The 26,841-nt window shown below is 39.8% G+C and overlaps 2 protein-coding genes across 4 annotated transcripts in view; one reads left to right on the top strand and one right to left on the bottom strand.

Moving 5' to 3' along the window:
- FBH1 (F-box DNA helicase 1) overlaps nt 1-21,936 on the bottom strand; it is a 74,514-nt gene extending 52,578 nt beyond the window's left edge. Inside the window, exons 1-5 of one of the 2 annotated variants that reach the window (XM_020973662.2) lie at nt 21,826-21,936; nt 7,387-7,536; nt 3,437-3,999; nt 1,566-1,696; nt 298-433 (exon numbers count right to left, since the gene is read on the bottom strand). In XM_020973662.2, the coding sequence (XP_020829321.1) occupies nt 298-433; nt 1,566-1,696; nt 3,437-3,999; nt 7,387-7,536; nt 21,826 (981 nt within the window). In that variant the 5' untranslated portion in view covers nt 21,827-21,936. The remainder of the gene's footprint in view (nt 1-297; nt 434-1,565; nt 1,697-3,436; nt 4,000-7,386; nt 7,537-21,825) is intronic. The other variant, XM_020973661.2, reaches the window with a different exon arrangement.
- Nucleotides 21,937-23,608: 1,672 nt separating this feature from the next.
- The window catches only part of ANKRD16 (ankyrin repeat domain 16), a 37,608-nt gene continuing 34,375 nt past the window's right edge, over nt 23,609-26,841 (top strand). The window contains exon 1 of one of the 2 annotated variants that reach the window (XM_020973732.2): nt 23,609-24,118. In XM_020973732.2, coding sequence (XP_020829391.1) covers nt 23,760-24,118 — 359 coding nt within the window. In that variant the 5' untranslated portion in view covers nt 23,609-23,759. The remainder of the gene's footprint in view (nt 24,119-26,841) is intronic. The other variant, XM_020973731.2, reaches the window with a different exon arrangement.

Raw genomic sequence — 26,841 nt, 5'->3', positions numbered from 1 at the left:
ATATGAATATTTGTCAGAGGTGCTACAGAAGGGATTCTGGCATTAGATTAAGACACTATTAGAGAGTCTATCAGACTTCAACTCTAAAGTACTATCATTCTATGGTCTCTCATTGCTTCACTGGGACAAAGAGAAAACCAACTTCTAAATTATAGTATATTATCAAATTCAGGAAAGAAAGGTTCTGTAATAGTACAAGGTAGTTTTAAGCAGAATTCATTCCCCAATATATACTCTTCTCTTTCAGAGAAAGCAACGCCATCTTTCCCTATAACTCCCTAGAGTCCCTTTACATACCCCAGGAGCACTGTACAAATCAAGCATCTTGTGACGAAGGCATGCCTCTGCCTGAGGAAAGAGAGGATGATCCTTCAGGCAATACCTTGCCTCCTCAGGATTGACATGTTGAACATATTTGGTACCCACTGTGTACCTGCAGGACAGCCAAAAAACAGGGTTAATAAAAAAGATGTCATGAATATCTGTGGAACAAACACAAGACTGCCAGAAAAATTTTTAGTAATTAAATTATTCTAATTCTAAGCACTTTTACTTAGAAAAAATCAGGACAGAAATTGAATCTGCCTTTACAAACCTCTCTCATACAAGGCATTTTGAAGTTACAACTTACAATACTCTCAGAGAGAAAATTCTACAACATAAAGCATAGTTACAGAGCTTAGGTGAAAGTTCTCTCAACATTTTGCTTCCATAAACGGAACAATTACCACAACTTCTGACACATGCTGAACAATCATTTTCCTAAAACTCTCTGCAATCAATTTCTCAAAAGTATTCTTTCATCCTGAACAGAGGTCAACTAAAGAAATACTTTGGTTAATTTGAATGAAACAAAGACTTCTTCATTTCCTTAGTCTGATCATTACCTTAATCCAGTTATAGGGAAAAGGAGTACTATTCTTCTGTGAATTAATCAAGAGTCCCTCTATCTTGGAAGTCACTACCCTAATTCTATCTTCAGAGTGAACAGAGATCCTTCCTGAACTTTGACTTAGTTTTAGAAATGGGTTAGAAAGATTAAGTATGAACCTCAAGAGATAGGAGATGACACTCCACCTCACTCCTTTGCAGAGGTGGAAGATTCATGGGTGTGGAACACTGAATGTATTTTCAGATTTCACCAATTGGTTTTACTGATTCTTTTTCTCTTCTGCTTTCTTTAAAGAAAAAAAATTATTCGTTCTAGAGAACGGCTCTTAGGGAGCTGGAGGGAGAAAATTTTTGTAATGTACAAACAAAATAAATCAATAAAATTTTATTAAAAAAAGAAGAAATGTAACTTTTAAAGAGAATATTAAAAAGTTCTTCTGACTAGGTTATGATTAAGTAATGGCAAGGTTTTTTTTCAGTCAGGTAGTTCTGAAAAAGACTTCAGATTGAAGTACTCTCCCAATATACTTTGTAATATATAGTCTAAAATGGAAGGAGGTAGAAGAGGAGAGTATGCTTCTTTGGTTTATAGGACTTTCTACATTTTGTTGGTTTGACTGTAGAACAGACTAGTCCAAGATCCCATTTTCCCCTGACATATCTCAGTAACGCACCGTATCAGGTTTAGCATACACAGGTTCTCCTCTTTTGACATGGCATAGTTCAAAAGGATATTCTCCACTTCACTGACAGCTTGTGCCTCATTCATCAGGTAACGATGGTACAGCTTTTTCCAAGGAATAAACTGTGTGACAGGGAAGTTAAAGGTAACAAGAGAGCTCAGGACATCAATAAGATAACCTACAGATTAAGCCACAAGTAAAGAATGACTTCCCCATTAGTAAACAGTCAGGAGACCTGATTTTAAATCTAGTATCCCCTCAAACTTCCTGTATAATCTTGGATAAGTCCTCACTGTGTCCTCATTACCTCAGTTTTCCCATCTGTAAAACGGGGAAATCGACCTGAGGCTCCTGGGACTACCAACAAAGACAAAATGAGAGACATGAAAGTTTCTGAAAGCAAAAACACTGTGTGGAAACAAGGCATTGTTATTTTTCTTTTCTTTTTTTTTAATTGTATTTTTATTTTCAGTTACAAATTTTCTCCCTTCCTCCACTCCCTTTCCCACCCATTCAGAAGGTAAGAAATGTGATACCCATCATACATATAAAGTCATGCAAAACACATTCCCACATCAGCCATATGCATTGTTATTTTCATCCATGAAAACGCCTAACAGAAGATGAAAAGTGTTAGTTCTAGACTACATTTTAATAGATAAGTGCAAAGCACGGACATCTTCTCAAAAAAGCAATCAGAGCTGAATGAAGAATTATCTCAAAAGGCCACTTCTTTCCTGATGAATTACATGATTCACACAATTCAAAGTATACCAGATTTAGGGGGTCAAGGAAAACACAAAATAAAACTAATATTTTGAACCAGAAAGAGCTCCTAGAAGCCAAAATCGCAAGATGGCAAAAGTCCTATTCCTCAAGAATCTTAAAGCCAAGTTATTTTCTTTTTTTTTTAAATATAAATTTATTTATTTTTAGTTTTCAACATTCACTTCCACAAGTTTTTGAGTTCCAAATTTTCGCCCCATCTCACCCCTCCCCCCACCCCACGACGGCACACATTCTGAATATCCTCCTTAAGCCAAATCCTATGAGAATAAGATTCACTCATTCCCTCTCACCTTCCCCCTGTTTCCCCTCCACTATGAGAGACTTTTCTTTTCTGTTTTTTTTTGTGAGATAATTTATCCCATTCTACCTCTCCCTTTCTTCTTCTCCGAGTATCATCCTCTCTCCTCCCTTAATTTTATTCTCCAGATATGACCCCTTAATCTTCAACTCACCCTGTGCCCTCTATCTATCTATATACACATATAATTTTTTTCCTTCAACTACCCTAAGCCAAGTTATTTTCCCTCAAATCTTTTGTGCTTTGCAACAATTCATCAAGTTCACTTTTATCCATCTTGAAACCTATTCCTTGACTTTCAAATTTCTACATACATGAAGCTAATAAGCTTTGTTTTGGATCCAGTCCCAAAGGCTAGTATATGTGAAATACAAATTTGGCAAAATATCCTACAAGCCTTTGTCAGAGGCCAGGCAAAGCTAATCAAGTTATTAGAACAGAATACAAAGTTACAAGAAATCTAATACTAATGTAAGAAATTCCATACTAATCTAGATTAATTGTTTATTAAGATCGGTTTGCTGAATCACAGAGTAGGATCTATAAATCTTTTATGGAGTGTACAGGTTGCCTCTCTGGCATCAATCTCAAAAAACAGCCCCCAAATAGAGACTAAGCCATTCCAATAACGAAAAAGAAAAGCACAAATCTCAGTAGCAAGGGTCCTGCCTGAAAAGCAACCAATGGAAAAAGAATTTTCTGGTGAGACTCCATTATATGCTTTTTAAGAAAAACACAGTTTCTTTCATTTCAAATCTACAGGCACCCTGCTTACCAAAGGATCATTGATAATCTCCCTCCAAAGGTGGCACACCAGGCTTAGGCTCTTATAAAGATCTTCCACAGGGATGAAACCAAAGATGTGTCTTAGGACTTCACTGGGAAGACTACAAATGTGGCTCTGGGGCTCCTGACTCGGCAAGTTTCCAAGAAGCCCATAATAAGGGTCACATTCAGGGCCACTTTCCTCATCTTCTTGCTTAATTTGTCCGGAGTCCATTGGAAGCTGGAATAAACAATTCATTTCCCATTTCATTTCCTCAAGATCTGTGGATTGGTCCTTGAGGTTTTTCTTAGCAACACCACCACACTGGCTTCTTCCTGTGACTTGGTTTCCTTCCTGTTCAAGAGAAAGACATCGCTTCCTAGAAGTCACAACAGATCCCAAAGAGGATACTTTAGATTCCCTTTCATGTTCTTGAGGCAAAGCACAAGCAAAGGCCATTTTGTCAGCAGCAGTAGTATGTTCATCAGTAGAGCCACTTTGGGCCATGTCACTGGTGCATGATCGTTGACTAACTGGGAAGAAATCAGTCACTTGCCTCTGAAATCTCCGTGCTGCATGGAGAAACCAAGAAGGAAACAAATTAAATGAATGATGACTATCATTCTATTTCTGGAACATCTACAGACATTTAGTGCTTAACACAAATTTAACTGCTAATTATCCATGTTAATGGAAGAGATTAGAGGATAGATTAAGACTGACTATGGAAAACAAAAAATCCATATGTCATCCAACCATTTTGGAGAGCAGTTTGGAACTATGCTCAAAGGGCAATAAAAATGTGCATACCCTTTGACTCAGCAATACCATTTCTAGGGTTGTATCCCAAAGAGATCATAAAAATGGGAAGGACCCACATGTACAAAAATATTTATAGCACCTCTTTCTGTGGTGGCAAAGAATTGGAAATTGAGAGGATGCCCAATAACTAGGGAATGGCTGAACAAGTTATAGCATATGAATGTAATGGAATACTACTGTGCTATAAGAAATGATGAACAAGCAGACTTCAGAAAAACCTGGAAAGACTTGTATGGACTGATGCTGAGTGAAGTGAGCAGAACCAGAAGAATGCTGTACACAGTAACTGCCACACTGTGCAATGACTAACTTTGATAGACTTAGCTCTTCTCAGTAATACAAGGATCTAAGACATCTTCAAAAGTTTCACGATTGAAAATGCATCAAATCAAAGTATACTATTTGCTTTTTTTCTTCTGTTTTGTTTCTTCTTTCTTACGGTTTCTCTGATTGCTTCTATTTCTTCTTTAAAACATGACTAATGTGAAAATATGTTTAATAGGAATGTATATGTAGAGCCTATATCAGATTGCATGCTGTCTTGGGCAGGGAGTATGGCTAGGTAAGAAGTGAGGCAAAGAATGGACTCTTTCACCTAGTCAAAAAAAAAAATCTACCTGGAATAGGAAGACCTTCAGGATTTCTGGCCAAAACAGAAACAACTGCTATTTACATTCACTTTGAGCCATCAAGGCCCAAACAATGACTACTAAGTGGGGCTTTGGCTGGGACCTATTGTTGGCCAATCAATGAGAGTCAGAGTGATTTGGGTTTAAAGCATGATCCTTAAGAAATCTAGTCAGTAAACCCCAAGATATCTTGTGAGGTTTCAGTAATCAAAATGTACATTCCTTTGGACAGAGTGCCTGCAGGTAAGGGTATGATACCCTATTTGGACAGATGTCGAGGAAGAAAGGAAGGAAAGGGAAGGGAAAAGGAAGGGGAAAAGAAAAAAAGAGAAGAGAAGAAGAAAGGAGTGGTTTTGTCCAACTGGAACTGACCATTTGGGTCTCCAGTTGAGGAGCTTATATCACAGGTTGTTGTCTGTCCTTCTCAAAGACAACCATGTTCTCCAAGAGGACCACAATATCAGGAAGATGATGTCATGACTTGCAAGTGAACTGGATTTAATTGAGGGAGGGCTGTGCAAAGCCATCAGCCTTACTTTCTCATCCAGAGCCATCTAGGTCCAGTAACAAGATACAGATCAGGACAAGTGGAGATGCCTCTAAGATAATATATGTAAAAAAAATGCCTGAAACTAACATATTTTATAAATGTAAGTTTTTTCTTAAAAAGCACAGATGGTAATTATTTCAGTTTGGGGAAAGATCAACATAACCAAGCCCTACTGATAGACAATTTCACTAAGGAGATGGGTGTTGGACTAGTTCTTAAAAGTTAGGTAGGATCAGGCTGATGGAGAACAGGAATGAAAGCATTACAGGATAACAACATAAACAAAAGTAGAAATGATTTAGGCATATTCAAAAGACAATGGATAGCAACTTGGATGGAACAAAGGGTCTTCTCTTAACACTTTGAGGATATAGACCTGGAAAGGACCTGAAAAATAATGTAATCTATTCCTCTCCCTCCTCATCTCTGCTTCTAGCTTCCTTCCAGATCCACCTAACATCTCTACATCTCCCACCTCTACAGAAGCCTTTTTATCCCTCTAAATGCCATTACTTTTCCTCTGAGACTACACAATCTCATTTGTATACAGTTGTATTCACGTTGTTTGCCCCATGAGACTGGGAGCTTTTTAAAGGCAGGGACCCTCTTCTGCCTTCCTTTGTATCCCAAGGGCTTAGTACAGTGCCTGGCACATAGCAGGCATTTAATAAATGCTTAATAATCGACTAATTATAATAGCTACCATATCTAATGGTGCTTTAAAGTTTGCAAAGAGCTTATATTATCTTATTTGATCTTCACAACCCTGAGATAGGTGTAATTATTATCCCCATTTTACAGAAGAGGAAACTGAGGCAAACAGAAGTTAAATGACTTGCCCAGAATCAAACAGCAGTACCTATCTGAGGCAGGATTTGAACTCAGATTTTCTTAACTCCAGTGCTTTCTCCACTGCTCCCCTAGCTGTCTCAACATTATACATTACACTTGTTACTATAGAATCAAAGAAGGGTTTGCCCAAGGTCACACAGTACAGAAGACACAAGATTCAAACCCAGCTGACTTTCCACTATGCCGTACGTTTGAGACTAGAAGAAAATCAAAGCTGGATAACTGAGTAAGGCCAAGATGAGGAATGATTCTTGAGCAATGAAGTAACATGATGAAATTATTATTTTAAGAAGATTAATCTGGCTCCAACACAAAGAACAGACTGAAAATGAAATAGAAAAGGTTGCTGAGAACAGTTGGGAGGTTATCACAATAGGCTAACCATGAGGTGATACATGCCTACACTAAATTAAATTAGTTGCTGTGTGAATGAAGAAAAACATTTTGGAAGAATGGATCATTCTTAACAGCCTGACAGATAAAGGAGATGAAAGAGTGTGATAATTGTAAACTTTATATAATTTGATATTATAGTTATAATGATAGAATTCTAGCATGAAATCACTTAGGCTAAGTAGTTCTGAAGCCAATAAAGGAAGTGACCTTGAGAACTTCTCTATCACATCTGGGTCTGATTAGGAATGCCCCTCTCACATCTGACACAAATTACCTGTTTCCAACCAAGCCTATTCTTAATTTTACCACCTGAACCCCAACACGGACCTTGTCTCCTCCCTAATACGTAACCCTCTCCCTCCTCATGCCAAGTGAGTTTCTTACATCCATCATGACAAACCTCTATTTATATTGATGTAGAGTATGTGCATATGCTTTGTCTGCTGGCCGCACTGCATAATCATGAAGTCCTTGTTTGTATCAGCTTCCTGAATACCAATTTCCTGTAAATTCCTGAACCTAGGTCTTTGTTGTAATTCAAATTTATTTATTTATTTATTTTTGCTATAGGCCAAATAAAGCAAAAAGCATTCTAGAGTTTCAGCCTGGAAGAATGGTCAAACTGATGTGTGTTCTCCTGTCTCATTAAAGTTAAATTAGATTTCTTACATCCTCTTTTAGTTTTTAAAGTACAAATGCACCTGTGTTACCTTTTTTTGGTTTAGGATAGGGTCTCCAGTTCAGATCTCTACTTGTCCACCTTCGACTTAAGGGCTGGGTCAGAGAAAATGAGCCTTCCCTGCTTTGTGCCAAGTGTTGGCAGTCAATAGTTGTGAGTTGTATCCGCTTAAACTGTTTCACTAAGAGCAAAAAGAATAAAAGAATGGTACATTTATTAGTTATCACTTACTCAGCAAGCTAGCCAAGAGAAAGCAATCAAATCTCAGTTATCCAGTAGCTAATTATCCAGTTTGCAATTTGTCTCAGCCCTTTTCCTCCCTCTTTTGGCCCTTTGGTTTCTAAGCATTACTTCCCTTCAAGAAAGAGCTGAAAGATGGCAAGATGAAGATAGCTGACTTTGTCATTTATTGTTATACTACTGGTAAATAATGTTGTTCCTAAGGCCAAAATGTATTCTCCTATTTTCCCCTTGTTAAATTCTTGTCTTCTTAAAAAATAAGGGAGTTAAAACAGATGACCTCTGACATCTCTCACAGCTCTAGATCTCTGATCCTCCAAACAAATAATTCTATAAACGCTAATCACATCTGCCAGGATAGGCAATGTTTCGTGTCCATTATTCCCTACCTTTGTAAAGACATGTGGATGTAGTTCTCATTTCTTTGGCCAAATCTGGTCATTACAATCACACATAGCATTCATTTTCTTTTTTTGTTCTTTCCATTTATACCAGTGATTCTTAACCTGGGCTCTGAGGGTTTTTTTTTTTTATTTTGGAGGCAATCGGGATTAAGTGATTTGCCCAGGGTCACATTTAATTTTATTTTGATAACTGCTTTTTAATAATTGATTTCCTTTGTAATCCTATGTATTTCATTTTATATATTTAAAAAACATTCTAAGAAGGGATCCATAGCTTTTACTAGACTGCCAAAGAAGTCCCATGACACACAAATATCTTAAGAATTCTGGACTTATGGTTTCCTACCCATCTTTTAAAATCCAACCCAAATGTCACCTTTCCCAACTATAACACTTTCCATCAGGACTCCACAAAATGCTTTGCTTCACAACTCTGTAACGTACTTATTATGTATTATTTTGTAGTCATGTTATGTGTGTATATGCCATATTATTCTACTAGGCTGTAAGCTCCATAAGAGGTGGAACCATCTTTATTGAAACTCTGCTTCTCCCCCAACATTTAACATAATACTATGTACAAAGCATAATTTACTAAATGTTTGTTGAATTGAATTAAATTGGGGTTAGCTATTAGCTAAAATGAACTTTCAAAAACTGTTCATGGATTTTCATTATCTACTTTATTTTCATTACCATAAAATCAAGAGTTTATTGATAAGTATTAAAAATGAACCAACTCACAATCATCTTTACATAACCTACTCAGATCCTTCTATATTAGCAAAAGCAGAAGTAATGAACAAGATTCTGTAGACTCTAAATCGAATGAAAGGTAGAGCTATATCTTCTGTTTCTTTATATTTCCTCAGACACTAACATAGTACCTTGTACAAAGTACCTAATAAATACTTGTTTATTGAATGGTGAGCTTTGGGAATATACATCATGATATTCTACTCTTTCCCAACAGGGCCTGGCTAGGAGAGTATAAGACCATGAAAAAAAAAAAAAAGAAAAGGAAGCATTATACTATATAATCTTGCTCTAGGCATTTTGTGTTCATGAAGATTCTAAACAATTATCCATCTAGCAAACACTAGAAAATCACTCAACATATTCTCTAAACAAACAAAAATTTGACTGGTTACATACAAATTTAAACTGTGAAGTGATGTTCTCTACGACTAGGGCAATTTCAATAGCCATTTGCCTTCAGTCCCCTGTGAACCATAGTTCTAAAATCAAACTAAAATCTTTAAACGCTACAAGTTGGGGTTTTTTAAGTCCATGGGTTTAAAGAAACTTCTTTCTACAGCAATGAATTAATTTTACCTATGGGATACAAATTAGCTGTAAATCATACAACTAACAGGTGGAAATATGGATAACGTGGTAATAACCAAATTACCTATAGAATCACAGGATCATAGACTTAGAGCTGACAGTAACCTTAAAAGACATCTAGTCGAACCCTCTCATTTTAGAGAAAAGGAAACTGAAGCCAAGAGGTTAAGTGACTTGTCCAAGGTAACAGAGGCACTAATATAAGTGTTTTGAACCCAGGTTCTCTGACCCTAAATCTAGTGTTCTTTCTACTATTTCACACTGCCTCAGTTAGCTACAAGTTCAATTAAAACAAATGTAAATTTACTACAGTACAAATATTATAACAAGATTTATGAAATGAATAACCTGTCCAAGGTTCCTTTAAGCTCTAAAATTTTGATTATCTAATTCTAAAAGTCCAAAGAAAAAAAGCACAACTTCCAACTAATGGATAAAACAGATAACTACAGTTGCCAAAAATAACTAATACTATGGAATAGTGGTTAATTCATTCACTCAGAGCAGCAGCCAATTAAGTAATACATATATCAGCTAAAGCCCAGAAATAAAAAGGAGAAAATCAGGCTGGATTGGACTGGGGAAACCACGCAGGACTTTAAATGATTCCAAGCTCTTCCCTAACACACACACACACACAAAAAAAACCTTTTAAAAATAAAATAACTGGAAATTATGAAACACCCATGATCTCAAAATAAGTCTAAACTTTGGGTGTGCCAGGGGTTGTGCTAGTAGGTGGGGATTGAAATACAAATAATAAGACAACCCCTAAGGTCTCAATGGGAAAGAAAACTAGTAAATATATGAGTAAGGTACTACCCCCTTTCATATATAAAAAGTGTCACAAAAGGAATTTCTTTGTTAAAAAAAAAATGAAACCAACTTGCAAAACAGGGGTTCTTGGACTCAATCTAAGAAAAATTTGATAACCATTATTTCAATATAACGGGTTCTTTTGTAATCCTATGTATTTTATTATGTGCATTTAAAAACATTATATTGATAAGGCCATAGGTTTCACTAGAGTGCCAAAGGGGTTCATAGCACAAAAAAAGTTAAGGAACATAAACCATAGCCCAAACAGCTTGGTTGTGGAAAGGGGCAGAAAAAGAATTTCTGTGTAAGAAAAACTAATCAAATCTACTTGTGAGTAAAGTTTCTCCAATAAGATGTGAAGAGTGACACAGATTACCTAAAGGATGAGATAGAGAACTGCCCCTCAGATGAATGTGCTGAGAGGACCTGTTTGAGGATAAAGAAATAACTGAGTCTGTGGAATATTGTGGTCCTACTCATTTGCATACAGTGATGGGAGTTTTAAGTGTTAGAAGTTGGGGCAGCTAGGTGGCATAGTGGATAGAGCACCAGCCCTGCGGTCAGGAGGACCTGAGTTCAAATTCTATGTTAGACACTAGCTGTACGACCCTGGGCAAGTCACTTAACTCCAAGTGCCTCGAGATACTGATTACTGATAAAGAGGTAAATCAAATAACTGTTGTCTATGGGAAGATTACTGTTGGGTTTGTCTGACAAAAAGACAGATTTTGTGAGTTTTACCTCATAAGAAAAAGACTGATTTGAGGCAATGGAAATGAAAAAGTCAGCCGTGAAAAGGCTGAATTAAGTAAGAAGGCACCAACAAAGTCAGATGTCAGAAAAACTACCTGTTTTTCTGGGAGCCTGCTGAATGGTTGAAAGCCACCACTTTACAGGCTGACTGAAGCAAAGGCTGAAGCAGGTGCTGGGAAGTTCACTGAACAACAGCTAAAGTCAGCTGCATTTTGAGCTATTACCCTCCATCTACAGTTTGAGAGGTGAAACCTCTCAGAGTGGCTTGAGGGAGAAACAAAGGAGGAATGGCAGGCTGTGAAACTGAGTAAAGAAAGAATTGGCTGAGCATGTCTATATTGTCCATCGAGCCAACCAACCTAAGAAGTTTTGCTATGAGCCTTCCTTTTTCGTTTAAAAAAAAAAAGCTGAGACAGGATTAAACCAAAAACAAAAGAAGAAAAAGAAGAAATTAAACAGGACAGCTAGATGGTACAGTGGATAGAGCACTGTACCTGGAGTCAGAAGGACCTGAGTTCAAATCCGATCTGCATGACCCTGGGCAAGTCACATAACCCCACTGCCTAGCCAAAAAAAAAAAAAAGATATGATTAAAAAAACAGAATCATATTGAGTGACAGGCCGGCCAGGCTTGTCTCCATTGGTCAGTCAACCTGAAGAACTCTGCAATTCTCTAGCTTAAGGAAACAACACCATGTCTTTCTCAGGACCCTGTGACCGTGCATTAAAAATCCATCACTGCTTCATTAACTCAAGAGCAGAAGAGAAACAAATATGCCTTATGCCTAACAGAAGAAAAGAAAACCAGAAGGAGAGCAGCTAACAGAGAAGAGACTTTCTGTAGAGCAAATTGTTCCTACAGCAACCAAGGATATCAAGGCCTACAGTAATAGAGTTTTGTTAACCCAAATACATGAACTTTCCTACTCATGTGCCTCCCTGCTAGGTTTCTAAAAATGCACACCCATTCAACATCCAAGGGTGAGAGAAATACTGTGTGGATTGGGCAGTGTGACCAAGTTTATGGGTGTATTTAATGTTTCTGCACTTGCCTTATGTTAATTAACTATAATGTTATTATTCTTGCTTTTCCTTATCCTTAAATGTTTTATTTTTATTCATGGTGTCATAGTGACTACGTAAATTGGCAATTCTCTAGCTTAAGCTTAAATTCTCTAAACTACATATCATTACAATATTTTAACATTTTGTCAGCACCTGATTAAGGACAACTAAGTTAAAAGAATTTGCCACTCCTTCAATAACTCAAAAGCAAAAGAGGAACAAATATGCTAAAGTGGTTAATAATGTTTTTGTTGTTTGTCCTTCGTTCTTTATTTTTAGGCAACTGGGATTAAGTGACTTGCCCAGGGTCATACAGCTAGTAAGTGTCACATGTTTGTTCTGAGGCTGGATCTGAACTCAGGTCCTCCTGACTTCAGGGCCGGTGCTCTATCTACTGCGCCGCCTGGCTGCCCCTGTCCTTTGTTCTTGAAAATGGACCAGGACATCAGGAAGATGATGCCATAACTTGCAAGTGAAATGGATTTAAGTGAGAGAGGGCTGTGCAAAGTCACCAGTCTCACTTTCTCCTCCAGAGTCATCTGGCTCCAGCAGCAAGATCTAGATCAGGATGACTGAAGATGGTCCCCAGTGAATGAGGTATCTTTCCCACAAAAGGGTACATCAGGACTTGGAATGAGTTCAAATTGTAGCCCTGTAGTTCTGACTTTTCTCTGATAACCTTAGATGTGCCGATGTGAGGAGAAGTTGAGATAAGGAAGCCATGGGGGCTATAAATGATACAGAGGATAAACAAAAAGAACATATACTAGTTAAATAAAAGAGAAGTGGCACAGTGAAGAGAGTGCCAGGCCTGGAGTCAGAAAGACCTCCTGAGCTCAAATCTGGCCTGAGTTGCTTACCAGTTGTGTGACTCTGGGCAAGTCATTTATCCCTGTTTGCCTCAGTTTCTTCATCTGTAAAATGAACTAGAGAAGGAAATGGCAAACCACTCCAGTAGCTTTGCCCAGAAAACCCCAAATGGGGTCACAAAAGACTTCAACACAACTAAAACAACTGAACACAAGTTTAATTGAAAGGGAAGTTAGGGAGGGAGTGCAGTAGCAGTTGTGTAGAAGATGGTGCTTAAAATGCACCCTGAAGTGAGGGATTTTATGAAGCAGAGGTGACACGAGTACATTTCAGGGATGAGAGAATCTATGCAAAGGCATGGGACTGGGAGGTAGAGCACCAGGTGGGAAGAACAGTGAGAAGGCCAGTTTGGTTGGACTGCAGAATGCAGGAAAGGGAATAATATACAATGTGGCTAGGAAGGTGGGTTAGGACCACATTGCAAAGGGCTTTAAATGCCAAATAGAGAAGTTTATATGTTATAATCTTAGATACAACATAGAGCAACTGGAGTTTACCAAGTGGCAGAGTGACATGACCTAACTTTAGGAAAATTTCTTTTGCAGCTGTGTGAATGACAGCTAGTAAAGAGAAGGGATGAAGGCCTAAACTAGGGTGGTGGTGATAGGAATAGAGAATAAACTTGGGAGATGTTAAAGACATAGAAATAACAAGATTTGTCAACTGACTGAATATGTAAGGGTAAAGAAGTCAAGGATAATACTAAGGTTGAAAACCTGAGAGATGCAATGGTGGTACTCACAGCAGAAATGAGGAAATTTGGAAGAAGGTAAGATTGGGAGGTATGGGGAGGGCAAGTCAGGAAGATAATAAGTTATCTTGTACATGTTCAGTTTGAGAAGTCTATAGGACATCTGGTTTGAAATATCCAACATGCAGTTGGGAACGTGGGATTAGATTTCAGGGAGTGAGACTGGGGCTAGGTATGTAGAACTGGGAGTTATCTTCAAAGAAATGAAATTACCAAGTGACATCAAGTTAAGAAGACTGCTGAAGTGAATATAATAACCTTTGTTTGATAAATTTGGGGATCTAATCTATCAGGTTTTCTCAAAGTGAAACACGGTTCTATTTATTATGCTCACATGCACAATCTAAATTCATGTTTGTCTTTCCACATTGAAAGTAAACTTCTTTAATGCCTTGATGTGTGTGGTTTATTTTTATTTTTAAACACTATAAGGATTAAATTTCTTTTTCTATAGGACTTCTTGCAAAAATAGTGACATTAAAAAGTGCCAAACAAAGCCCAGTTACCACAAGAAACATTCAAGTAAAGATGAAAAAGACTCAAGATAAAAGAAATACTCAATAAAATCAGCAAACTTGTCCATTCAGTCCTGAACTACAAAAGAAGATTCTATGAATGTTCTGATTGGGTGTGTACCAGGGTAGCATGAAGATACTGTGATATCTGGTAAACAAGGCCTAAAGTCAATGGGATCTCAATCCAGGCCTGCTGGAGTTACAGTAAGGGATAATGTCAACTCCTAGCAGGTGACTGTTAAGAGAATGGCAGAGGTACTCAGAATCACGCACAGTGCCTAGCATGTAGTAGGTACTTAATAAGTGTTTACTGACCGACATGCAATGACCTAGTGTAAGCTCTGATACCCATCTAGGCTACATCAAGGAACAAAGTCAGTTCCCAAAGATGCCTGCCCACCAGAGTTTCCCAGTATGCTTCAGGTCCTGAAGTCACCAGGAACTGAATCTTGGCATCCAATAACCAGTTGGGCCCTGTCAGGTGATACCAGTGCACAAGGCCAACTCCTGGCAGGAGTACATAAAAAGGGAAATCATCAGCATTTCTACATATTACCAACCAACCAGAGCAGCAAGAGATAAAAAGGGAAATTCCATTTACAATAACTGTAGGGGATCTACCTGCCAAGAAAACCCAGACACTATATAAATACAATTACAAAACAATTTTTATACAAATAAAGTTAGATCTAAATAACTGGAGAAATATTAATTGCTCATGGGTAGGTGAAGAAAATATAATAAAAATGACAATTCTACCTAAATTAATTGACTTATTCAGTGCCATACCAATTAAATTACCAAAAAAAAAAAATTGATACAGCTACAAAAAAAGTAATAAAATTCATCTATAAGAACAAAAGGTCTAGAATATCAAGGGAATCAATGAAAAACAATGTGAAAGAAGGTGGTCTAGCCATATCAGATCTCAAACTGTAACACAAAGTGGTAATCTTCAAAATAATCTGGTACTGGCTAAGAAATAGAGCAGTGGATCAGTGGAATAGATTAGGTATACAATAAACAACCATAGTAATATAATGCTTGATAAACCCAAAGATCCAAGCTTTTGGGACAAGAATTCACTATTTGACAGAGACTGCTGGGAAAACTGGAAAGCAGTTTGGTGGAAACAAGGTACAGACAAATGTCTTACAGTATATACCAAGATAAGGTCAAAATAGGTACATGATTTTAACATAAAGCAAAAAAGCACAGAATATTTTACCTGTCATATCTATGCATAAGGGAGAATTATGACCAAACAAAAGCTAAAGAGCATTACAATACGTAAAATGGATAATTTTGATTATATTAAATTTTCAAAGTTTTGCACAAACAAAACCAATGCAACCAACATTAGAAAGAAAGCAGGAAACTGAGGAAAAAATTTTACAGCTGAGTTTTTCTGATAGAGGACTCATTTCTCAAACATATAGAGAACTGAGTCAAATTTATAAGAATGTGAGTTATTCCCCAACTGGTAAATGGTCAAAGGATGTAGAACAGGCAGTTTTCTGAAGAAATCAAAGCTATGTATAGTGATATGAAAAAGTGCTCTAAATCACTACTGATCAGAGAAATGTAAATTAAAACAACTCTTATGTACCACCTAATACCTATCAGATTGGCTAAGATGACAGAAAAGGAAAATGACAAAATGTTGGAGGGGATGTGGAAAAATTGGGACAGTAACGCACTGTTGGTAGAATTCTGAACTGATCCAACCATTTTGGAGAGCAATTTGGAACCATGCATAAAGTGCTATAAAACTGCATGCCCCAGCAATATCACTACTAGGTCAATATCCCAGAGATCAAAGGAAAATGAAAAGGACCTATATGGACAAACATATTCATAAGCAGCTCTTTTTGTGGTAGCAAAGAATTGGAAACTGACGTCCCTCAACTGGGGAATGGCTGAACAAGTTGTGGTATATGATTCTGATGGAATATTATTATGGTATAACAAATGACGAGCAAGATGGTTTCAGAAAAACCTGGGAAAGCTTATATGAACGATGCAAAGGAACATGACTAGAACCAGGAAAACACTGTACACAGTACCAGCAATATCGTAGGATGAACTGTGAATGACTGAACTCTTCTTAGCAATATGATCCAAGGCAATTCCAAAGGATTTATGATGAAAAATGCTATCCACCTCCAGGGAAAGAACTGATGGAGCCAGAATGCAGACTGCAGCATACTTTTTTCAACCTTATTTTTCTTGGGTTTTTTGGTCTATTTTCTTTTGCAACACGGGTAACATGGAAACGTTTTGCACGACTGCCACATGTATTATTTAGTCGTTTCAGTGGTGTACAACTCTTTGTGACCTTATTTGGGGTTTTCTTGGCAAAGATATTTCAGTGGTTTACCACCTCCTTCTGCAGTTCATTTTACTTAACAGGGTTAAGTGACTTGCCCAGGGTCACAAAGACATATAGTGTCTGAGGACATATTTGAACTCAGGTCCTCCTGACTGGCACTCTATCCACTGGGCCACCTAGCTGCTACTACATATGTACAATCTTGCTTTCTCAAGAAGGCGGGAGGGGCAGCTAGGTGGCACAGTGAACAGAGCACCTGCCCTGAAGTCAGGAGGACTTGAGTTCAAATCTGGCCTCAGTCATGTAACATTTACTAGCTGTGTGACTCTGGGCAAGTCACTTAAGCCCAATGCCTTGCCCCCCCCAAAAAAAAGGTGGGAGGGTGAGAGAATTTGGGAGTCAAAATTTTAAAAATCAAATGTAAAAAATTATTCTAACACGTAATTGAGAAAAAAAAATTTTTAAGAAAAAAATATACCTTTGAGAGAAGGTTTAAAATTCCTTCATGAATCCTGTACACAATTTACTGATCCTTGACCATACCCTATGCTTTCCTGCCTTTGATCATCCTGTTCCCTAGAATGGTATGTCTTCCTCCCCACTCATGCCCCTCAAAAAATGTAAAACAAAAAACAACCAAAAAAACCACTTCGATTTCGGCTTTCAAATTCCTAGCCTAACTTTTAAGACCCAACTCAAATGTGACTTCTAACATGAACCCTTCCCTGAACCCGTAAGCAAAAAGCAATCTCTCCCTCTTATAAATTTCCAAATCACTCTGTACTTTTCACTGAACTTTCAAATTCTACCTTCCATTAGTTATTTGTATACTTCTTCTTTTTTTGAAACAGATTATAAACAGCTTGAAGGCATGACCTGTTACAGAATTACAAAATTATAAAATGTCAAAATTGGAACGGACTTTAAGGTATCAGTTTAAAACCCTTTTAAATCCTTTTATTTATATAAGAAAAATGTGTCCCAAAGCAATTAAGTGACATAACGATGTCACCTGGCCAGTAAGTATCAGATCTAGGTCTAGAACTCAGATTTTCATGCCTCTTCATTCAGAGTTTCACCATGTTGTTTTATGTGTAGTGGTGAACACGAAATAGTGGATCAGAAGCTAGTCTCAAAACCAAGAAGGCCGCCACTCAAGTCCCACCTCCGACACACACTGGCCACATAACTTTAGGTAAGTCATTTACCCTTTTGGTACTCTGGGCAATTCTCTAAGACTCTAAGCTGCAGCGAATGTATTGGTAGGTGATGTTTCCTCATCTGGGAATTCCTTATATTAATGAAATCACAAATCCAGTACTTAATTCCTTATCCCAATGTTACCGCTAGCAATAATACAAATTCACATTCTGAAGTTTTATTCATCTTTGCATCTCTCCTAGTGCTGAGAAGAGTGACTTATTCATAGCTGATGCTCAATAAATATTTATTAAATTGACATGAATTAACACATTTGCATAAATTAATTTAACAGATTATCCAGTTGTCCTAGAAAGCAGAAAAGTTTATTGTGGAAGATGTATACACAAGTCAACAAACTTGGATGGAGGAGGAAGGGATGGGGGCTTCAGGAGGCTTGACTCTGAAGCACAAGGAACTACTGCTCAAGGAGAGCCAGGCCCAGACCAGACATCAAAGGATGGGGCTTCTAAACATTATAGAGAAACAACACAAGTCACGTGGGGATGGAGACTGTTAAAAAACTATATTTATGGAAGCTCTGTGGCATAATGGAAGATTGACTGGGAATATGTAGTCCCAACTCGGCCACTAACTACCATTTTAGCCAAATCATTTCCCCTCTGAGTTTCTCTGTCTACAAAATGAGAAGATTAGATTGCTGTTGTTCAGTAGTTTCTGGATCTCCATGGCCCTATTTGGGGTTTTCTTGGCAAAGATACTGGAATGGTTTGTCATTTCCTTCTCCAGCTCATTTTACAGATGAGGAACTGAAGCTAACAGGGTTCAGTGACTTACCCAGGGTCACACAGCTAATGTCTGAGATCAGATTTGAAGTCTTCCTGACTTCAGTCTATCAGCTATCTAGATTAGATGATCTCAAAAGTCCCATCCACAAAGCCCCTATGATTACTTACTTTACAGTGGCTCTTTAAAATGGCAATAACAGTAATAACCTATTTATTTCCACATGTACTGTCTTATTTGTTCCTCATAAACCTGAGCAGGTTATAATTTTCCCCTTTTCTACACATAAAGTCTAACAGAGAAATAATACTACCACAATGACACAGTTGGCTGCTGGTAAAGCCTAGGTCTCTTAGCTCAGTACTCTTTCATTACACCCACATCAATTCTTCAATTTTTACCTCTATACAGATAATAGCTAGCATTTATATAGCACTTTAAGATTTGTACATGCTATTTCATGTGATCCTCACAACCACCCTATAAAGTTGGTGTAATTATTATCCTCATTTTACAGATGAGAAAACCAAGGCTCAGACTAAGTGACTTGCTCAGGGTCACAAAACTTATGCTATCTGGTGTACAATTCCAACTCAGATCTTCCCGACTCCAAAACCAGGACTCATAACCACTTTACCACCTAGCAATGATTCCTGGGTCTACTTCATCCAGTCACAGCTTCTCTCCTGAGCATTATCAACCACCTATTCGACATTTCGAACTAGATGTTTCATAGGCATACGTTGAACTCGACATATCTAAAAAAGAACTCATTATCTTACTCCTCCCCCTAAATTCATCCTTACAAACTTCCAATTCCTGTGGAGTATACTGTCAATTTCCCAGCACCCAGGTTCCCTCACTCCCTCACGCCATCTAGGTAATCAGATGCCAAATCTTCTGTCTCCACAATACCTCCTGGCTTAGTCCCCAATTTCCTACTTATACAGCCACCATCCTAGTTCAAGTTCTCCCCACCTCTACCCTGAACAACTGCAAAAACCACCTGTCTCCCTGCCTCAATTCTCTCCCCATTCTAATCCACCTTTCACACAGCTACCAAAGTGATTTTTCCTAAAGTGCAGGGCTGCCTATATCACCCTACCCCTCAATAAAACTTTTAGATTAAATAATAAACTCCTTTTAGCATTTAAACATCTTCTCAATCTGGCCCCTTCCTATCCTTCCTGCCTTCTCACACATCACTTCCCTACATACATTCTACATTCTAGCTATACTTTTTTTTTTGCTCCAGAAACACACAACTTTTCCTTTCTCTGTGCCTTCGCATTGTCTCCCATGACTAGAATGCTCTCCCTCCTCATTTTGAACTTTTAGTATACCTTCCTTCAAGATTCAGTTCAAATGCCACCTTCTGCAAAAGGCCTTTCCTCTTCTCTCACCCTGGCTGCTAGTTCTTTCCCTTCTAAGATTACCTTCCTTCCAGACAGGCAACAAGCATTTATTAAGCACCTATCACATGCCAGGCACTCTAACAAATGCTGGGGGAACCCTTGAGGAACTTACATTCTAATGAGGAAATACATAAAAGGGAATGCTAAAAAGAGGGAAGGGAAGTACCCAAAGGAGCATGGATGCTAAATATGGAGAAAGTAGGATGGCTGACCCCCCCAAAATGGAAGTTTGAGGAAGAACTCACCAATAAGAGCTGTCACACACTCGTCTCTCCCATTAGAATATAGGAGAATTCGAATATAATAGAATTTTTAACACATATTTAGGATATATATCTTATATATATGAGAATATATATAATTAGAATGTAAGAATACAAGAGAAATAGAATATAAGCTCCTAGAGGACAGAGATTTGTTTTTACTGTTTTTTTGTATCCCCAGTACTTATTACAGTGCCTGGTATGCAGTTAAATGCTCAACAGGAGCCACAAGTTGCCAGGCATGACGTGGAGGGCAGGAGAGAGGAGAAGGTAAGAGGTGACAGAAGAGATGGCAGTTGAACTAGGGCTTGAAGGAAAGAATGGATGTTAACAGGCAGAGTAGGAGGAAAGGTCTTTCCTGGAAGTAGGGGTTCAGTATGGGTAAAGATACAGCAGGAGGTGGTAAGAAAAGTCCAGTCTACAGAAAGGGAGTATCTTGAAAATAAAACCCTAGAAAGGTTAAGTTAGAATCAGACCGCAAATCAGCTTGAACGTCATGCTGAAGCATTTGTATTCTATTCAGTAGGCAATTAATTAATTAATCAAGGTTTTTGAAAGGAAGGAGATAAAGGAGGTTTTTTTTTTAAACTAAGATGATGGAAGAAGTATCCAACCAGAATCACAATGTGGAAACTGGATAACTGAACTCAAGCCTCTCTGAATCTTATTTCACCCACTCTATATCTAATTTTAATAAATTACTATTGGTGGGGTGCCTCCTTGACCACCTCTGTAGCCTACCTTCCTTCCCTCCTCTTCCCCCTGAATTCCCTCTCTCTGCCCATCTGTCTTTTCTTCTGTCTCAGGTAATAAGAAATGGAGCTGGAGAAAGGGCAGCTTTGAGAAACCCCTTGGAAGAGGGCGAGCAGAAGCACAGGCATCAGATACCACCACAAAGAAAAGGGAAGCAGAGCTACTCGGGCACATCAGCCGTGTTTCCTTCCAACAGATGCGGGGTTCTGCCTTCTCACCCACTCTGCTCCTCCTGGCTGTGCTTCTGCTCTTTCGCATCCTCCAGCCCACCTCAGCTAGTCTCATCCTACGCTTCCCTCAGTCCCGGCGGCCTCCTCACCCCACAGTCCTCGCCTGGTACGCCACCCCTCGCTGCCTCCATTTTGGGGAAGGGCCTAGGCCTGCCAATCTTCAGTTTCCACCGGGTCGAGTCCCACAAGAGTCTCCTCCTCCTTTCCCACCCACTTTTTAGCTCCCTTGGGGGTAGCTGTCTTCCTCCGTTAGAACATAAGCTCCCTGAGGGCAGGGATTTTTCCATCAGCTCGATCACATATTCCCAGAGCTCTGCACGTCGTCCAGAACATTGTAAAAGCTTAAGAAATGCTTGTGGCATTACCTCCTGGGATGTCCCTCTCCACCTCTCTCCCTTCCCTTTTTCTACTCTCCAGTCCTCCCCCTTTCCCTCTCCGCCCCTCCCCCTCTCTAAAATAGCTGTATTTTTCTTCCCTCAAATCCAGTCTTCCATAGAATCACAGAATGTTAGAGCTGAAAGGGGCTTTCTTTTCTCTGAGATCTAATCTAAGCTTCTCATTTTACAGATAAGGAAACAGGCCCATGGAGGGAATGTGACTCTCCTAAGGTCACACAGCCCATGTAAATAGTAAACAAACGCATCCATGGGATCAGAAACCGGCGGTCGTCGTTGAGGCTCTAAATCTGCCAAACAGGAGTGGGCTTGGCCGCCCCCTCCACCTCCTACCCCAGCCCCAATCCCACCCGCACCCGCAAAGCACCCACTCTCACGGGCTTGGGCATTTCGGAGTGTGGCAGCTACAGCCGCAAAGAAGCCTCCAGCTCCTGCTCCTCCTCCTCCTCCTCCTCCTCCAGCAGCCCCGCCCCTCCTCTCCTTCTCCCCTTCCGCCCCTCCTCTCCTTCTCCCCTTCCGCCCTTCTCCCCTTCCGCCCCTTCTCCCCTTCCGCCCTTTCTCCCCTTCCGCCCCTTCTCCCCTTCCGCCCCTTCGATCCTTCCGCTCCTTCCGGCCTCTTTCCAATCTTCCCAAACGCTACAAAGTAGGACTCGGAATTCCTGTGACTTCCTCCCTAAAATCTCACCCCCTCATCTCCAGCTCGTACAGAACAAAACAAAACACACTTAAAATACACACCAAACAAACAGAAAAACCACCCCGCCATGGAGTTAATTGATTGCCGTCTCGACCAATAGAAAGGCCGATGCACACTGCCCTCCCAATGATAAGTCCTGGGTCTTTCTCTTATTTCTTCCCTCTGATCTTAGAGGCAGAAAAGAATTTCCTCGGGTTTTTTTTTGTTTTGTTTTGTTTTTGTTTTTGTTTTTTTGTGGAGGGAGGAAAACTGCTTGAAGGTCTTAGGCCAGGCTGAATCGTAGTATCTTAAGTGTAGACCTGGAAGTGTAAGCCTCTTCTTTTACAGATGAGGAAACTGAAGTACAGAGAAGTCACTTGCCCAGGGTCAGTCAAATGGCATTAAGCACCTACTATAAGCCAGGCATCATGCCAAACTCTGGAAATACAAAGACAAAAAAAAAAGCCCTAGGTGTCTAGGGGCTCACAGGTTAATGTAATGGTGGGTGGGGGTGGAGGGTCACTCAGCTAGTATATGTATGAGGCAGGATTTGAACCCAGGTATTTCTGACTCCACTGGGGACTAAGGGAGTAGATCTTACTTTTAGCGTGGGAGGGTTGGTTAGACATCATCCAAAACCTGCATTTCACAGAGGAGGAAAGTAGGGTTTAAAATTGGTACCAGACGGATGGATATCAGGGTCCATTCAAAAAGAATTTATTAAATTATAGTTTAGTATTGAGAATGATAGACTTGAAATGAGGAAGGCCTAAGTTTAAACCTTGCATCTTTTGATGCACTGAGGTACTTAGTATTTACCATCTTTATCAGTAGTAGCTCCTCTGGAGACCTTAGAAAAATCCAAGAGCTACTGGGCGTAAACGCACAGAATTTTTTTTTAATTTCTAGTTCCACATTCTCTCTGTCCCTTCACCCTCTTTGCTCTCTTCCACACCCACTGAGAAGGCAAGAAATATGGTACCCATTACACACATACACTGTTAATGTATAGAATTCTAACTAGTGTGCACTCTTAGCTCCTCCCCCAGCATCATTTGCCTAGCCTATAAAATGAGGAAGTCGGCCAAAAAGGCCTTTGAGGCCTCTTCTCGCTCCAGATCTGGGATCCTATGAATTCTGTCCCATCCTTGCTCACTCCCAATAACATTCACACCGTTCATACTGATGTACACGCACACATGTCCTGCGAGGTGTCCTCAAAACCTTAATGCCATTTTATGCTTTGACAGCACTAAGACTTTAAGGACACCTTGCACATCCCGGGAAACTGAGGCGCCTGGGATGAGTAGGAAGAGTCAGAGCTCTCCTGGGATGAAACCCCGCAACCTTCAGGGAGCGATGATCTAGGCCAAAGTCGTGCAATATCGGGGGGAAGGCAGGGTCTCAGGTCCAGCCTGGGCTCGTTGCCTGCATCCTCTCCGGACTCAGCCAGAGGACGTGCAGAGGAGGCAGGCAGGCCGGGAGGCGGGTCCTCCCTTAAGGGAGCCGCAGGCGCGCAAACGCGGCGGCCTCAGACCAGGCTGGGCGCCGGGGACTCTAGCACCTCCCACCTGTCCTAGCGCCGCGTGCGGCTGCCGAGCCGCCCCAGAGTCCGAGCCAGGTTCGGTCATGGCTCACAATCGGCGCGTGGAGGAAGCGCAGCCGCTGGAGCGGCTCTTCAGGCTGGTCCAGGAGGGGCAGCTAAGACCCTTGCAAGAGGAGCTTGGGAGAGCGGAGCACAGCCGTAGCTGGCAGGTGAAGACCCGGTGCCCAGGCAGAGGAGGTGACACCCTCCTACATTCTGCGGCCCGGCATGGGCATCGGGACATCCTAGCCTACCTGGTTGAAGCTTGGGAGCTGGACATCGAGGCCCCTAACCGGGACTACAAGCGTCCCCTGCATGAGGCAGCGTCCCGGGGGCACCGGGACTGCGTGCTGTATCTGCTGAAAAGAGGGGCGGCTGTGGACTGTCTGAAGAAGGGGGACTGGTAGGTGGGAAGGGTCAGGACGCGTCCGTAGATTAAACCCTGCCTGAAGACAGGCTGTGGCTTCGGCGACCCTCGTTATTTCTGTCACCTTGAACTGCTGGCTCATCATTCATTCAGTTGAGCTTCACCCGCTCACACAACCTTCTCCTAAATTGCAGTAAGCTGGCTAGTAGACAGGGCAAATAAACGACTGCTTATGAAGTGCCTACTTTGTGTCTTATGCAGGCAAAGTTAATGGGAGAAGTAAAAGAAAAATATAAAGCATTTCACTTATCCTTAAAAGAGTTTAAAATCTGGCATTCAAGGAACATAACTCTAATAGTGAGGGTAACTGACATTTTTGTGTCCTTTTAAATAAGTTATCTCATTTGCCTCTTACAACAAGGTACTTCAGATACTTTGGTAACTACTGCGTGTGTTATTCTGGTTTTACAAATGAGACCTCAGTTCAAATTCCACCTTATTCGCTGATCAAGGGTAAGTCACTTAACCTTTCAGATTTCCCCCAGTGTCCTTGTATGTAAAAGGTAGATAATAATCTTCAAGTTATTGTGAGAAAAGCATATCAAAAACCTTAAAGCACTATATGCATGTAAATTCCTAACAGCCTCATTAATTGCATTCATTTTTCCAATTTACATTTTACAAGTTTTGTGAGACTGGTTACTCAAGCACCCACTATGCTATGTCTGTGAGCCTCTGTTGAGAAATCTTTGCCTTCCAAGACTATTTTTTAATGTTATAAATCAGAGGCACAAACAATAGACAGCTGCAGTGATAAACTAAATACCAGCTGAGATCCTATAAAATGGAAGTATTACTGTAACAGAAGTGTTGAGAAATTGCGCTAATTAAATTTTGGTAGACATGATTTATCCTTTCCATCTCTAAATCTATAGATTCTATGACTCTGAAACAGTGTGGCATAGAAAATAAAAAGCTGGCCTTGGAGCCAAGGTCTGCCCATCGTACATACTTAACTGTATGACTGAGCAAGTCCCTAAATCTTTCTGTGCTCCAGGCAACTCTTAGGAATATAACTGACAAAGAATCTGCTGACCTGCATTAGAAGAGTGTGCTAAGAGGAAAAGCTACCAGAAGGCCCCTATCACTACCATCACCACCATGTGGGCTGAGCTAGTTCTTTTCCTTAAAAAGGTGTTTAAATTGTCAGGAAGACTTAAATGGCTTGAGGGAGTAAAGGTCCAGGCTACATATATCACTCCCTGGTCACCTGAGTAGAAAAAAAAACTACAAAGAGCTCCAGCCCCACTCTGATGCTAGGCTGATATATCTGTTACTGGGCAAATCAACCACCGTATCCTCAGGGCATATCCTTGTTGGATATACTTTCTCCTTCCATGACTAAGTAAACTGACTTTTGTAACTGTTGAATGACTTACACATGTCTCATTTTGTTCAAGTATTGGATCTAAACTGTCAAAGGACAAGCTTGAGTCAGGTGAAGCCCACCACAAAGTGGCTTCCTGATTAGGAAGTTCCTTAAATCAATGAAATTACAGATCACTATAATGCATAACATTTCGGGTCGGTCAAACAAAGCAACAAGCATTTGTTAAAAAAATTAATATATACCAGGCACTCTTTGGAGATACACACACACACACACACACACACACACACACATACGTGAAATGATACCTTTTCTCAATGAGTTTACATTCTGTTGAGGTAGACAACATGTAAATATCTAAGTACAGAATGGATACAAAGGAAATGCTGCAACAGTATCTAGGGAGGGCTATGACAGCATAGAGAGTGATATTTGAGCTTCCCTGGAAGGAAGCGAGGGATTCTATGAGGTATAGGTGAGAAAGGCACCATTTGTGAGAGAGAAGGCCAATTTGCTTGGACCATGGAATTCAGGAAGCGAAGGAGTACATAATGATGCTGCAGAGTTCAGTAAAGGCCAAGTTGTAAATAGCTTTAAATCCCAGCAGAGGAGTTTACATTTGATACTAAGAGTAATAGGAAGTTCCTGGAGTTTACTGAGTAGGAGAATGACATAATCCGATCTACACTTAAGGAAAATCATTTTGGCAGTTATATATAAATGGATTGGAGTGGGGATAGACTTGAGGCAAGGATACTAAGTAAGAAGCCATTATATTAGCCTAGATGAAAGTTAATGAGATCCTAAACTAAGATGGTGACTGTGAATATAAAGAAGGAATTGGATAGGGAGATAGGATGTGGAGACAGAAATGTCAAAATTTAGTAATAGACTGAATGTGGGGTGAGAGTGAGGAGTCAAGTGTTACATTCAGGTTACAAATCTGGGATACTGGAAGAATGGTGATGCTCTTAACAGAAATAGGTTCAGTGGAGGTAAGAATTTTGGAGGGAAATGAGTTCTTTTTTGGACTTGTTGAGTTCGAGATGCTTACAGGACATCCAAAATGATATGTTCAATAGGCAGTTGGGGTTTTAAGACGAGTTCAGGAAAAATATATAAATCTGAGAATCATCATAAAGATGATAAATGAACCAACCCATGGAAGCTAATGAAGTCAAAGAGAGTATAGAGAAAAAAGAAAAGAGGAACCAGGACAGAGTATTAGGGTATAGCCACAGTTATGAGGAATAATATTGATGATGAGCAAGTAAAAAAAAATTAGGAAAGAGTGGTCAGGCAGATTAAAAGTGAACCAGGAGAGGGTAGTATCACAAAAACCAAGAAAGGATTGAATGCCTGGGAGGAA

The sequence above is a fragment of the Phascolarctos cinereus genome, unplaced genomic scaffold (assembly GCF_003287225.1).
Source record: "Phascolarctos cinereus isolate Bilbo 61053 unplaced genomic scaffold, phaCin_HiC Scaffold_1;HRSCAF=81, whole genome shotgun sequence".
NCBI classification, from domain to species: Eukaryota; Metazoa; Chordata; class Mammalia; order Diprotodontia; family Phascolarctidae; genus Phascolarctos; species Phascolarctos cinereus.
Note: the sequence above shows the minus strand (reverse complement) of the source record. Positions and strands in the feature narration are given on the sequence as shown.